Source organism: Periophthalmus magnuspinnatus, chromosome 1 (assembly GCF_009829125.3).
Source record: "Periophthalmus magnuspinnatus isolate fPerMag1 chromosome 1, fPerMag1.2.pri, whole genome shotgun sequence".
Classification (NCBI taxonomy): Eukaryota; Metazoa; Chordata; class Actinopteri; order Gobiiformes; family Gobiidae; genus Periophthalmus; species Periophthalmus magnuspinnatus.
This window is the reverse complement of record NC_047126.1, coordinates 26,374,697-26,389,312: the sequence shown is the minus strand read 5'-3', so window position 1 is coordinate 26,389,312 and position 14,616 is coordinate 26,374,697. Positions and strand designations below refer to the sequence as shown.

At 39.4% G+C, this 14,616-nt stretch overlaps 1 protein-coding gene across 3 annotated transcripts in view; it reads right to left on the bottom strand.

Annotated features, from left to right (window-relative positions):
• usp34 (ubiquitin specific peptidase 34) overlaps nucleotides 1-14,616 on the bottom strand; it is a 58,542-nt gene that overhangs the window by 13,572 nt on the left and 30,354 nt on the right. Inside the window, exons 39-63 of one of the 3 annotated variants that reach the window (XM_055224005.1) lie at nucleotides 13,878-14,030; nucleotides 13,434-13,538; nucleotides 13,027-13,112; nucleotides 11,561-11,865; nucleotides 10,502-10,665; nucleotides 10,128-10,193; nucleotides 9,574-9,720; nucleotides 9,115-9,171; nucleotides 8,920-8,997; nucleotides 8,087-8,181; nucleotides 7,764-7,936; nucleotides 7,030-7,192; nucleotides 6,284-6,362; nucleotides 6,156-6,209; nucleotides 4,803-4,898; nucleotides 4,376-4,440; nucleotides 4,219-4,294; nucleotides 3,837-3,884; nucleotides 3,693-3,758; nucleotides 3,064-3,144; nucleotides 2,876-2,961; nucleotides 1,875-2,043; nucleotides 877-951; nucleotides 633-784; nucleotides 285-438 (exon numbers count right to left, since the gene is read on the bottom strand). In XM_055224005.1, coding sequence (XP_055079980.1) covers nucleotides 285-438; nucleotides 633-784; nucleotides 877-951; nucleotides 1,875-2,043; nucleotides 2,876-2,961; nucleotides 3,064-3,144; nucleotides 3,693-3,758; nucleotides 3,837-3,884; nucleotides 4,219-4,294; nucleotides 4,376-4,440; nucleotides 4,803-4,898; nucleotides 6,156-6,209; nucleotides 6,284-6,362; nucleotides 7,030-7,192; nucleotides 7,764-7,936; nucleotides 8,087-8,181; nucleotides 8,920-8,997; nucleotides 9,115-9,171; nucleotides 9,574-9,720; nucleotides 10,128-10,193; nucleotides 10,502-10,665; nucleotides 11,561-11,865; nucleotides 13,027-13,112; nucleotides 13,434-13,538; nucleotides 13,878-14,030 — 2,793 coding nt within the window. The remainder of the gene's footprint in view (nucleotides 1-284; nucleotides 439-632; nucleotides 785-876; nucleotides 952-1,874; nucleotides 2,044-2,875; nucleotides 2,962-3,063; nucleotides 3,145-3,692; nucleotides 3,759-3,836; nucleotides 3,885-4,218; nucleotides 4,295-4,375; nucleotides 4,441-4,802; nucleotides 4,899-6,155; nucleotides 6,210-6,283; nucleotides 6,363-7,029; nucleotides 7,193-7,763; nucleotides 7,937-8,086; nucleotides 8,182-8,919; nucleotides 8,998-9,114; nucleotides 9,172-9,573; nucleotides 9,721-10,127; nucleotides 10,194-10,501; nucleotides 10,666-11,560; nucleotides 11,866-13,026; nucleotides 13,113-13,433; nucleotides 13,539-13,877; nucleotides 14,031-14,616) is intronic. The other 2 variants (XM_055224008.1, XM_055224011.1) reach the window with 2 other exon arrangements.

Sequence of the window (14,616 nt, the reverse complement as noted above, 5' to 3'; positions counted from 1 at the left end):
ACTGCCATTGTCAGTGAACTAAACTAACAAACCAGAAATATGCTTTGGTGATGGTGCAGCATAAAACAATGAATAATAAGAGATAGATACTGCAACAATTAAAAATGCTAAAAAAGCTACAGAGGCACAAATGAGCACATGTGGATGTTGTTGTTGTAGCGGCCCTGGCTAAAGATCGGGTTATTATACGATATTGTCCGTGGTAGGTGGTGTCAGGTGCTGTAGATCTGTGCACATGTAGTTGTAACATGATGTTAGGGTGTTTACATGTGTGTAAAACATACGTGTTCTGCAAGGCGGTTGTTGTAGCGGCACAGGCTGAAGATCAGGTTACAGGTCTGTCGGATGTTGATCCCATCTCGGATGTGCTGAAACAGGAATGGGAATCCTTTTCCTCCAGTGAGTGCTGCCATGTCGCTCTGGGATAGGGTCAGGTGTCTGCGAACATAAGGAGAGGGAAGAGATTTAAAATTTAAACAAAAGAAATCTGCTCCGGGAATTAACTTTGTGAGAGGAGAGTGACAAGAGCTGCACCACATATAGCCATTAAAAGGTCAAACTGTTGTTAATCAAAAGTGAGCGGGGTACAGTTGGTGGTGTTAAGACATTATACAAGCTGTATGTTTGCTGACCTCTCAGATCTGGACTGCTCCACTAACAGAGCGATGAGAGCGATCATTTTCTCCAGAGCTGCAGGTCGATACTTCTCTTCCGCCAAAGACAGGATGTCCTCCTCCTCATCCTCCTCTTCGGCCTCCTCCTCGGACAGAACCTCCACCTGTGGCTAAAAATAGTTCAGCATGTTTAAACACAATGTACTAATGCCTGAGAAATAACTTCTGTCAACAACTGATAACTTTGACCATTTAAACCCACGTTTTCTGGGCCTTTGGTTCCCATGTAGAAATGCACCATGATGGAAATGGCTTGAAGTGACAACAAAAACTGGCTCTGTGAAATAAAAGAAAAAAGATTACAGCTTTATATATATATATATAAATAAATATAAATAAAGCCACAAGCAGCAATAAAGGCCCTCGCCACCCCTTACAACAGCTGGATACGTGCCACCTCGAAGATCCTGCCCCTTGTGCCTGCCTCTCATTCCCGCATTGTGACTGCCTGCATTGCTTCCTATATCATGGCCGCCTCAGTCGCAATGGAGGCCGTCTCAATGGCCTGCATCAGGATAATGTGTGGAATATGTACCAAATTTAAATGGTCTAAGACAAACCATTTTTTTTCATCACCCTACATCGGTTTAAATTAGTCCCTCTCTCGGATATTGTTCCTAACCCAGGACTAATAATAATCCAGTTTAAACGGAAAAGAAAACACTGGGAGCTGCAAATATTTTTTGACATCTAAAAGATAGATGAAGATAACACTGTATGTATTGTTGTTTTTTTACCTTTACGCTTTGTATAAACAACTATAGTATTTCAAATGAATCAAAAAGTTGATATTAAATGATCCATGTAGCAAACAAAAAATTCCGTGAGCCGTCATTCTTAAATCGCCTTTGGGCTTTTGGAGCGTGTAGCGGAGGCTTGACATGAATTTAAAAAATAAATTGGAAAAAAGGCACTATGTCACTAAATAATGAAAAAAATAAAAAATAAATTTAATTTGCAAAATATCTGTAAAATATTTATTTTGCCAGGTTAATGGGCGCACAGCATCTGCCAATCAGGGCTGTACAAAGTCAATTTTATCTTTACACAGGACTGTAAGCTGTCACCTGTGAGGCCTGAGCAGTGTTTGTTTTTAACATAGTTCATGATGGAGAATAGCGGCTCACATAGATGTCAGGGATGGCTGGTAATATTTTATTTTAATAAAAGATCACAATAATAAGCATTGCAGTGTCTCACCTCCTCCTCCCCCATCTTGGCGAACTCATAGAGAAAAGCAAAGTATTCAGTGAGGTGTTTGCTGTGCGGTTTGACCCCGTGCTCCATGATTGACAGCAGAGTTTTAACGAAGCGTGTGACACAGGAGCGGCTCCCGATGTCCTCCACTGGACCATCCATGTCGTCTGAACTGGAGGAAATATAGAAAACTTTAGTAAAGTTTAGCACATCATCACATACAGTAACATTATTATTTAGACACAGTAGTGATTTGGGCAGTGATGTGTAAAATGACCTGTACTTCATCCATATCATAGAACCGCAGTTACATTTGTACCTTTTGTTACCTTTACTTGAGTTACTCTTTCCACAATGAGTGACAAAGGCTTTGAGCTGGCAATACTACATGATTTGCTAGGGCGGTCAATGTAGTCTTAATTGACCAAAATGTATATTAGTAAAGTTATTTTTTTTATTTTTTTATTTAGATAACCTAGAATTTGTGCTGTATATAAGGTTTTGCCAGTCCAATTACATTAACTGCAAATAATAAACCTCGGTGCATGTGCAGAAAACATAAGTGCTTTAACAGTTGTCTGGGATCATAGAAACATAGTTACAACCATAATTTTTGTTTTAAATCTGTGCGCCTCATATTTCCTAGAATCCCCCTGCATTAGAGAAACCAGGTGACATGCGGCCCTGCTCTTGTTGCCATCAGCATTCACAAACACAAAACTGTCCTCTGTGCTGTACACCTACAATGGCTATAGACAACTTCATATAACTGAAAACAAACTGGTAAACTAATACGAGAATCCCATGTGTTTCAGAACATGTTTGTAGAGGTCTAAACCACAGGGTCAGCATCTTTTACTCACAATTAGACCCCATGGAGAAAACAGGATGTTTACTCAAAGAGGACATTATATTAGCATAATTGTAGTCTTCACGAATGCATATTGTGACCCTTGAAATGTACTTTAATATTCTTTTGTAAAAGTGTAATTGTGTTATCTCACCCATCCTCCATTCCTGGCTGCAGATAAAGATGAGCGTGAACAGGCCTCAATCTCTGGATTACATGAATACACAATCTCTGGAACATCTGAAGTCAACAACAAAAAAAGTACATTCAAAAACTGAGAATGCAGAGGAGAGGGTGAGATGGAGCAGAGGATGTAGAGGAGAGGTTCAGAGGAGGACTGACCTGTCTGACAATTTGATTGGGACATTTAATTAAGATCTGCATTGGCCACCAGTTATCGTCTGCCATCCGATCCAAAAACCACTGCAACAAAGTAACTCACAATAAACCAAAGCATTATGTTGAATTTCCAAACACTTAATTCTAATGAAATGACCCGTACCCAATTATTTACATTGCATCTGAGCTAAATTTGTCTTGCCCCAGTACAGATATACTGTATAAGCAGCTCTTAGTGCTTGGATTAAATTATAAAGTGTTTTATTATCAGAGATTTAGAAGTGCATTGTTGGCACGCTGGTTTATTGCTAGTTACCATAATGGCAAAACTCTTCTTTGGTCTCTGAGCTGTGAAACGAGCTTATAAAGTTATTGTGGTGAATAATTAGATAATTAAAATGAACTAGTTCTGTTTTTAATGTTTTTATGACAGTAAATATCAGATACAGCGCCTTTAAATGTATTTATTTTTTTTTGTTTCTATGATAATTATACATAAAAGAGTAGTGAGGAATAAATGTTGGTATTTATAGTAAATCTCCAAAGCAACTTAAACTAAATTCTTAAACTGGAAAGACCTAAAAGATTTTTGTGCTTATTATTGGGAAAATTAAAACATATATATATTGTACCTCACAAGCGGCCTGGCTGTTGTTGAACTGTTTGGTCAGGAGTTCAATCCACTGCAGCATCGTGGGCTACAGACAAGAAAATACGCAATTAAAAAGAATATACAAACATATGCTGTTGGTCACATTTAGTTCGAGTTTTTTTACCTTCTCCTTGGAGTGAATGAAGGTTTCAAGTACAAATGAGGTGCTCAACTGGAAAGACAGAAAGGCAGTTAAATGTAGCTGCAAGCAGCAATGATCAGCTCATGCCTACACTGGCGCTCCACAGTGCAAGGTAACCCACAATTTCTCCCTTTATATTGCACCCACTGCCAATACTGGGGTGTTATTCTACCTTCTCTTTGCTACACAAATGGGGGTATTTTACAAGCAACGAATTTCAAAATTTTGGGTGAAGACTGCAAGACTTTTACAAAAAAAACCCTGATAACTTTTGATGTTCTACTCTAGATGATTCTTCTGCTTCAACTGAATAGACTGAAAAAACAAAACAATAAGAACAACAAAATAAACAGAGCTTTGGTACCTTCGCAGTCATGAGAGAGACAGACTTTGGGTCTGGTAAAGTGCTTGGGATGCTGCTGCAGAGCTGCCACATGAAGCTAAACATAAGCAATACATTTATTATAATCACATTAGTGTTATGATCTTATAAACACTGTGACAATGAAAAGTAAACTCACCCAAAGTAGGTGTGCTCGAAGATATTTTTGTCCTGGAGAAACTGCATGTTGTCGTGCCAGATCCACTGTCACAGAAGTACATCAATTCAATTTTATGAATTTTATGACTTTGGAGAAATATCTAATTGAAACTTTTTGCCCTTGCACACCTAGACAAGGCTATTGAACATAAGTGGTAGGGGAGAGAGGGCAGACTGAATTCATAACCAACCAAGACCTTGGGACCGAGCAGCCCTGGGGTGGGTGAAGCTGGAAGTGTCTGTCCACAGCCAAAGATTAAAGTGTCAGGACATACCTCTAAGGAGTTTGAGGTTTGTGTTGGATTAAATTTAATTTGTGCCCACTTTGCAAATGTGTCGCTGGTTAAATACCCACCCAGTGATGTGTTTACATTATTTAGTTTATACTATAATCTTAAAGTCTGTACCTCAAGTAGATCTGGAGACACATCAAAGCTGAAGTCTTTTCCATTATCTTCCTCCAGCTCCACTCTCTTATAGAACAGCATGTAGGCACTGTGGGTCTGTGGAGAACAGGAGAACTATGAGGCCCTATAAGGCTGATGATATATTTCAGTGATATATATGATTAACAACATATTGATACTTTGCAACTGATGGCATCAACATTCCCTGGGTCTGAAGATCTCTTACACAAGTTAGACTTTAATCTGAGCTTTGTTTTATAAATATATTTTTTTCTATAATGTGCTCAGTCCTTAAAGGGTTAAAATGTAAAATTATGAAATGAGACTAAAGCAGACCATATAATACATATACAAAATTAATAAAATATGACGTATTTAAAATGTACAAATATGACGTAACAATATTGGGTTGTGGCCTGCTTAATAAGCTCAATATAATTTAATTATAGACATCCCATTTCCTGCTAATGTTTCATACAGGCCAACATTAATTCTTCTTGCCACATTGTCAGTGCTATTTGTTTTATTTTGTTATTTTCCAAAATGTTTCATATAAGCCATATTCTATCTGTGGGTTTCATGCTTTGTGCAACAGACTGAAAGGGGCAGGCCCGTAGCTGCTCCTTTAACATGACATGGATTTTGAGGGACACAAGCTCAAAGCAGCCACTGTGTATTGTGAATATATGCAATGAATAAAAGGTTCGCGGAGTGAGGCAGACAAAGACAGCCCTGTACAAAGTCCATCTGGACTGGGCCGTTTAGTGAAGCGCAGCGTCTGCATATGGAGCACACAGTCACAGCAGTGGTTCAAACAGGCAAACTCCTCCTGCTGCACCACCCGTCCTCCCGTTTGATTGAGAACTAAAATACTAGATCCTGGCATAGTCCAAGACCATCAGCCCGACAGCATCTATGTCAAGCTACAGCGTCAATGCACAGACTGTCATAGTCTCAGCTGCCCATCGGGGCCTCATATTTTCACTCAGAGTTGCGGTGAAAACTTTAAGATGACTTGCTAAATTAAATGTTAGAAGCCTGTATCCACTCTCCTGTGTCTAAACCACAGGGGCTGGTACAAAGCAGTTTTGCTGAACTTTCTTTCCTCCAAACATAAAAGAAACCTGTATATGTAAACACTTGACCTCTGCTCACTGCCTCTGACCTGGAGCTGCTCTGTGTGTGCAGCTGGAGCAGGGGGTGGAGCCGGGGCTCAGAGTAAAAGCTCTGAGTGAGGAAAAGTGGCTGAAATTGTATTTTGGGCTACCATTTATCTGTGTCATAATTTCAGTTATTGGCCAATAATTATCGGTGACCGATGTTATCGTGCATAATATTGGTCTGAATTCTTACTTTTTCAAATGAGAAATCCATGAACTTGTCGGTCACAGAGTCGTAGGTTTTGGTCTGGAAAAAACAAAACTAAATTATAAGTAAGAGTGAACTTGCAAAAGAATATTTTTTGGGGTAAAAGTCTGTACCGTCATTTCTCCTCCAAAACACTCAGAGGCAAGCTGTGCAGAGTCAAAAGGTTTCACCTCCGCATCATTGAATAAATACCTGAAAAAACATTTATTTACAAACAAGAAAAAAAATGCATATTCTCGGTCTAGTCCTGTTTTAGGCCTAGTTTAGTCCCACTTGTTGTACTTGTGGTATGTGATGGTGGTGGTGGGTTTCCTCCGCAGGGTGGCTGGGCGTTCCCTTAGAGATAGGGTGAGGAGCTGTCACATGGGAGGAGCTTGGAGTAGAGCCGCTGCTCCTCCATGTTGAGGGGAGTTTGCTGAGGTGCCTTGGGCATCTGTTCTGGATGCTCCCCTGGACGCCTCCCTCGGGAGGAGTGCCGGGCATGTCCCACCGGGAGGAGGCCTCGGGGTAAACCCAGGACATGCTGGAGGGACTATGTCTCTCGGCTGGCCTGGGAACACCTTGGGGTCCCACCGGAGGAGCTGGAGGACGTGTCTGGGGTGAGGGAAGTCTGGGAGTCCCTGCTTAGACTGTTGCTCCCGCGACCCGACTCCGGATAAGCGAAGAAGATGGATGTTGTACTTGTAGGCTTTGGTCCTGGTTTAGTTCTGGCTTAGTCCGCTTTAAGGTGAGGTCACACTACCACTAGTTTGGTCAATGTATAGAGAGCAGTCCATGTCCAGTCCATGTCCAGTCCATGTCCAGTCCATGTCCAGTCCATGTCCAGTCCATGTCCAGTCCATGTCCGGTATTCCCTCACCACTTGTTGTTCTTGTAGGCGTGCGGGTTGATGATGTCTCTGATGAAGCTGTAGTAATGGCCACCGTCTGCTGTTCCCGTGTGAACTGTGACCCCGATGAGGTCATACTCATAACTCTCTGTGACCTTTGAGCCCTTTGACCCTTCCCCTTCATCACGGAAACCTGCAAAAAACAACAGGTGCATGGACCCCATCAGCAATCAAAATTTCAATATTATAACAGTATTATAATGGTAAAATTTTGCTCTTTCCACTCTTTTCAGTAATTTCACTATTTACCAAATATTCATTTTAAAGTTAGTTTTAGTTTGCAGTGGTCATAAGTTATTCCTCGCTTACCTTATGCATTCAGAGCATCACCACCATGGTAAAGCTAACAAACATTTACATGCTAACACGCACTTCCAGTTTAGCTGAGAAAAAAGGGCTTTATAATTAGATGCAGACAGCACAAGTGTTTTACTAAAATTTCGATACACAGATACACATAGTAGTACTTTCTTTTATATTACCATGTGGTCTTAAATTTGTGTAGTCCCTCAGTTGTCCAGGTAGGTTTCTTAGAGGCCCATGGGCGTATACTGATGCAGCTCAAGATCATTCTAAAGCTATTCAGGAAAAGTTCATTTCTGTACTGTCAATATGACTTTAGTATCAATACTTGCTCAAATGAGTATCTAGTTTCAATACTAATTTTAGTATTGATTACTTTTGACAACCCCAGACAGTATTACCTTCTTTGCGGTCGCCTTTTCCCATGAGCACATCCTCTGTGTACGGCGTCATGTCGAGTCTCAGAGGAAATGAGAAGTGGGTGTTGACTTTCTCCTTCATCATCGTCACCATGTTAAAGGTGTAACGCATTGTGTTAAAGCTCAGGATCCGAGGGAGCTTCTTAAAACAGGCCCTAGAGAGAGGGAGAGGAAGAGAGAGAGAGAAAGACAGGCAGAGAAACAGACAGAGAGAGAGAAAGACACAGAGAGAGGAAGGGAGGGGGAGAGGCAATGGTTAGGCACAGGAGAAAGGACCAAGTTTTAAACGTATAGGATGTTTGTACCTCTTCTCAGCTCGGACCTTCTTGCCACACTGGGAGCATGTGTACATGTTGTCTCCCTCTAGAGTGTCTTTGATGGTCACTTCATCCAGAGACTCCTGTACAAACATAAACGTGGATTGTTTCACCACCATTTTTTTTCTGCTCATTAATGCTTTGGAAGATGTGAGACATGAAAATAAAAGTTATGGATATAACTACAACTCTATGAATCCTGTATGACCGCCAGAGCATCACTCAGAATTTTTGCATTTCTGTGAGAAGATTCTGCAGAAACAGAGCCTCGAAGTCCGGTCTATATAACATCTGATTGGCCCAGAAGGTCACGTGGTGACTTTGTTGATTTTAATACTCAAACTATATGCCAGTGATTTCAGCATCGCCCTCTGGTGGTCCGCAGGGATGAAATAGAACCAAACTTTGTTGAGCTCCCCTGCATATGGAAAGGCAATAGCAACCCTGAACCCTTTTTTGAAATAGGGAGTGCATTTTTCACACTTCTCACCAAGTAATGTGCAAACAAAGAGAACACAACAGAGCTAAACAGAATATAGAGTTCACTTACATAAATCACATTTTAATTTTTCATGGACATGCATCTGAGAGGCACAACAGAGGCTTTATTATTTATATATTTGACAAAATTTGTGGTTAAACATACACTTTTGAAAGGTAACTGTCTCTTGTTTGATGAATAAGGAACAAAAACAAAGCTAGAAATCAGCTGTGAAGTTTCTGATTGGACCCAGAAATGACATCATCACTTCTCTATAAATGTTGAAGTTCATAATAAAAAAAATAATAATAATAAAAAAAAAATAGGGAGAATAACTCACATAAATGTTCTTCATATCGGCCACTTGGCACCGGACGGTGTAGAACTCCTCTGCAGTTTGACTCACATGGTCACAGTCCTGAAAAGAAACAGCGTCACATTATAAAGTCTTCACAAATGAAGTCTAATAAAACAAACTGTCCTAATCTGGTCTAATAATCATCTAATATTTTAACACAATAATCCTGAAACTCACCAGAGAAACTACATTGTTGGTGATGACACCTCCAAACAAGGTCTTCACTGTGTTTTTCTGAAAAATAGAAAAGATTATATGTATCTTGTTCTCCTCTTGTGTATTTTTTCCCATTTAGTTTTATTCATTCACAAAAAAATAATCATATTTGATCAAACATTTTGAATTTCATTTACATTTAGATTTAAAACTGGAGGAGTTAACTTTATTACTGCAAATGTTTTCCCGTAGAGAGTTACTGCAAAAGGCTCACTTTGTGAGAAAATAAGACCGCTGCACACCATTTTCAACCCTAAAGTAAAAGTCATAAGTAGTGACTGAGGTCAACTTCTCCTGAAACTGTAAGCGAATATTAATGTGCCAAAGAAGAGCTAGGAAGATATATCTGAAAACATGTTCTCCTTTTGCAGTTTGAAAATCAGGTGCTCCAGGCTTTAAATATGAATAATCAGACTTTACCAGGTCCTGAGACATCTCTTCGATTTTGGTGATGAGGTCAGTGAAGAACTCTGTCATGTCTTTCTGTTCTCCAGTGTTCAGAGGCTGTTTGTCCATTGTGTAGGTTTTACAGAACGGACGTGGATTATATGCCTTCCTCTCACTCTCCTGAAACCACAACAAATTCATTACTAAACAAGCAAAGGGATTTATTTATTTATATCATAGGCTTTGCTGATGACAACAGCCTATTAAGTTTTAGTGTTGTGGAGGTGCATTTATATACATATATTCTCCAGGCTTAGATGTGCTTTTAAAAATTTGTACTGTATATGAGCTAGATTGAAACAAGGTTTTCAAGCTATGGTAACGGTCCGTTATTATAGCAATTATGTAATTTCAATAAAAATATTAAATCTTTTGAATGGGGGAAGACCCTTCCAAAATTTTTAAAATCAGGAAGGAATAATTTCCCTGAAAACCATGAATTCAAGAACTGATGACTGTGAATGAAATCACTTAATATTAAAGCGTTAGCAGATTGATGTTTTCAAATTTCCTCAAGTCAAACTCACCATGAGGTATGTGAACATCTTCTGCAGCTCCAGCAGAGTCGTCTTATGCTTGATGTCTTCTGCGTACTGTAAAAACATCAGCACATTTAAACATTAAAAAGGTACATTATGTACCTTTTCAGAGCACTGCACATATCAGTACATTTAATAATAATGATCAGATTTATTTAGCGCTTTTTTGGACACTCAAAGACGCTTCACAATGCATTATTCATTCACTCCACACTGATGGTGGTAAGCTACTATTGTAGCCACAGCTGAAAACCAAGTCAACGTAGTCAACTAATAAAAGCTTTACTAAAGACAACATCAACAGATTAATGGGCTAAATGCCTATGACCCTGCTTCCTACACTCCTTTATTATGTCTCTGACCTTAGCAGTGAATACAGCCTGTCTGGCCTCTGGGATCATGTACAGCTGTTGGATGGTGGAGGCTAAGTAGCAGGTAGCTCCCAGGTTTGTGAGGCCCACAAAGCGACATTCGGCTCGGACATCATCATGAGGCCAGTAGTCCCACTTATATGGAGCATGGGATGCTGAAGAGAAAGAAGGGGAAGACTTAGGTCAGAATGGCAGAGGGGGATGTATATAAATTAAGGTTGTAAAGTATTGAAACTCAGATACTAATAGTATCTAGTTTTGTTACTAGTTTTAATATCTCATTTGAGCAGGTATCAATACTAAAAAAGTCACATTCACAGGGCAGAAATGAACCTTTCCTGAATAGTTTTAGAATGTATCAGGACAAGTATAAGACACATAGACTAGTATGCATCCATGGACCAGTATGCATCCATGGACCACTGTAGAACCTACCTGAACGACTGAGGGATTACACAGATATAAGGCCACGTGAAAATATAAAAGAAAGTACTACCATTTAATGTTGAAAATCACATTCTATTATAAATAAATGAATAAAATATTTTTTTTTAAATTATCATCGTGGTATCAGTCCTTTCCTTAGTATTGAACTCACGTCTGAAATTTCTGTATTGTGACACTACAACTATTTATTGTATATAAAGTAGTGCTGTAAGAATATTAAAATTTCAGACTTGATTTTAATACTAAGGAATTAACTCTATAACCAATACCTTTTCACATACTATGTTGATAATATAATTTTCAATATTAAATTATAGTACTTTCTTTTATGTCTCCTTATAACTAATCCCTCAGTTGTCCAGTATAAGACCACATAGTCTATGTGGTCCTACTAGTGGTTCTGATACAGCTCAAGATCATTCTTTTAAGGAAAAGGTTAATTTGTGTCCTGTGAAAAGGTTAATTTGTGTCCTGTGAAAAGGTTAATTTGTGTCCTGTGTGTGACTTTTTAGTATTTACCTGCTCAAATGATCCCGTTTTCACACTAGCTTTAGTATTAATTAGTGTCTGATTAAGCCTAATATAATATAATGTTGTTCTCACTCTGCATATGCTGAGCCATGACCCAGTTATGAAGCAGTCTGTAGTTGTCGACAGATCCTTTGACCGTTTCCACCAGGAGGTCGTAGGCTGCGGCTCGGGCAGAGTGGGACTTGCATTTGGGCTGCGAGCGGTCAGACAGGCTCGGCAGAAGGAACAGGAGGTTGTATACATCACGAAGGAACTCTTGACCCTCACGAGAAAATTTAAAGGGAGGCTTGTGCTTCAAAACACTGGTGGCTAAGCGTAGTAAACCAGTCAGTCCATCATCTTCTATGGTGCCGTCCTGCTGGTCCAAAATCTCACGGCTGCAAAAGATAAAGGAAAGGAAGGAAAAGAAAGTACTGGGTTATAGCCCTGGCCCACACTGACTGAGGGAAGGAGAGTAGCTTTCTTTTATCCACCAAGGCTTCTTCCACAAGTCAGCTAACACAAAAATACACATTTCAACTCAAAACCAACAACAGTAAGAAAACATGAAAAAAAAATCATTTTACAATATGGCCAATATGTCTTTGAGCCTGTAGCTCAATCAGGGGAAATAATAAAATTAATTTTGTGGAAAAAAAAAAAGCATTTTGCTGTGATGTCACTATGACATCAGACACCAATGTCCCACGCATGAGGCAACAAAACAAAGTGTTTGACATTGGGGCCTTGTAAACTTCTTTAAAGTTTGTTGGAGGACATAACTATGGACCTTGATGGTGGAGCGGAATAAATGAACAAACAGGTAGGTGGTAGCATGTGTTTGTATGTGTGTGTTTAGGTAATAGCGTGTTTGTATGTATGTGCTTAGGTTACAGACTGCTGCGGGCTTTCATGGGGCTACTCCATCACAAAGGACAGAAGCAGACTGAAGCAGCACCAGAGGCGCTGCGCCAGAAGCAGTAGTGTGTTAGTAGTAGCAGTAGTAGTGTTAATAATGTGAATAATAGCAATAATAATTCATAAGTCTTATATAGAGCTTTTCCAGAAGCTCAGAGTCACTTACAGTTTTGTGCATTATACATTCATTCCATACCCGGGGCTGGTAAGCTACCATTGTAGCCGCAGCTGCCTTGGGGCAGACTGACAGAAGCAAGGCTGCCAATCTGTGCCATGGGCTCCTCAGACAACTACATTCATTATAGGCAGTGTGGGCAGTGTGGGTGAAGTGTCTTGTATTTCCAGCGGTCTCCACTCCAAGTACTAACCATGCCCAGTCCTGCTTAACTTCTCAGATCTGATGAGATCAGGCTTTGACACAAAGGTTTGGCCACATGTTAGTAGTGTTAGTAATAGTAGCAGTAATGTTAATAGTGTTAGTAGTAGTGGTGTTACTAGTAGAAGTAGTAATAGAAGTAGTAGTAGCTGCAGTAGTACTGTTAATAGATGTAGTAGTGTTAGTAGTAGTAGTGGTGGTAGTGTTCGTAGTATTGTTAGTATTATAGTAATAGTATTAGTAATAGTAGTAGTAATATCCTGACCTCCGGATGCAGTCAGCCAGGTGTCGTGCCAGAGCGTCCAGGTCCAGGAGGGTGGTCTGCAGCGGAGCCATCGACAGAGAGAGCTTCTGTGAGTCAAAAACACCACTCTAACAACAGGCTCATCACATATACTGTACTTCAGTTATCATTACTTACATTTACAAACAATTATTTTGTATTTTTCAGGTTTAAAGATATGGAGTAATTCTGAATGGAGTACATATGAAACAAAACAATTTTTGAAAACAATTACTGTTAACAGTGGTAACATTTTGTTTTAATGAAAATACAAGATATCAGAATTGTGTTATTTTAATCATGTTTTGATGAAATGTCAAGCCAATTTAGTCAAATACAATTGATTTCAAATTATATTCATCAGTTGAGACAACAGTAGCAGGGTGTACCTGGCTGGCATCCTTCACATGGATGTTGTCGATGAGTTTACACAGGAGCCAGAAGTATTCTTTACAGCCGGTCCTCAGCAGAGGCTCCTCCTCGTAATCCTCCGCCTGACAAAGTAAACACTGTTTATTTCAGTAAATAAAACAGTGTAATCAGCAAAGTTACAGTCCTCTGCTTGTGCTACACAGGATGAAGCGATTTAAAGGTGCACGATGGAACTTTTACGAGTGTCCACCATCTGCATTTTAAATGTATTCTATATTTCATATTTTAGGGCTAAAGTAAACTAAAATATTGATATATCAATAGTCATACTAAATTTGGTGATACAATGTCAATATCATGGGTATTTTTGTATTTTAGGTGTCTTTTACAAAAATATTTTGTGAAAACATCAAGGCAAACGGATAATAAAAATTCAGACCTCCACCAAGGCTGAGACTCACCCGGAGCGGTTTGAGCGCCTGAGCATCTGACAGGAATTTGAGCAGAGTGGACGCAGCGAGCAGCAGAAAGGAGCGGTTTATGGACTCTCCTCCCTCCAGGCCGCACAGAGAGAGCTTATACAGGCCGTTACAGGCTTCATGACGAACTGCAGGCTGGGGGACAGAGCAGGGACAATCAGTTAGTGATACAGGTACTCACAGCAAGTGTGAACAAAAAAAAAAGAAAAAAAAAAAATCACTCATCAACAATCTAATTAACTAAGGACTCTGCTGTTACTGTTATATTTACTCAACAACAGTGCAAACTGCATCGCCTTTCTTGGGTGAAAAATAACACTAATATTAATTAATATATTATCAAATCTTCATATGTATCATGTACTGCAGCATCTTTCTCTACCGTACACTTGGTTTCAAAAGACTGGGAACTAACACTAGAGGTTATGTAGATGACATCACAACCTTGGGAACTTAATGAGTGAGTGGCAAAGGTATATGAGTGTCAATGGTTAGTAATGACATTTTCTCCTGTAGCTCAAAATACATCTAAAATGTGAAAAAGCTGCTACAGTTTACTAACAAATATAAGTCTCTGCTAAATATTTAGTTTGTACCTGACATCTAAAACAAGAAAATAAAGATAATAGTAGAAATTCAGTCAACAGCTATACAACAGGGACAATGCAGACAACAGATTATATTGGGGTGAAAACAATAGCTTCATGCACATAAAGGAGGT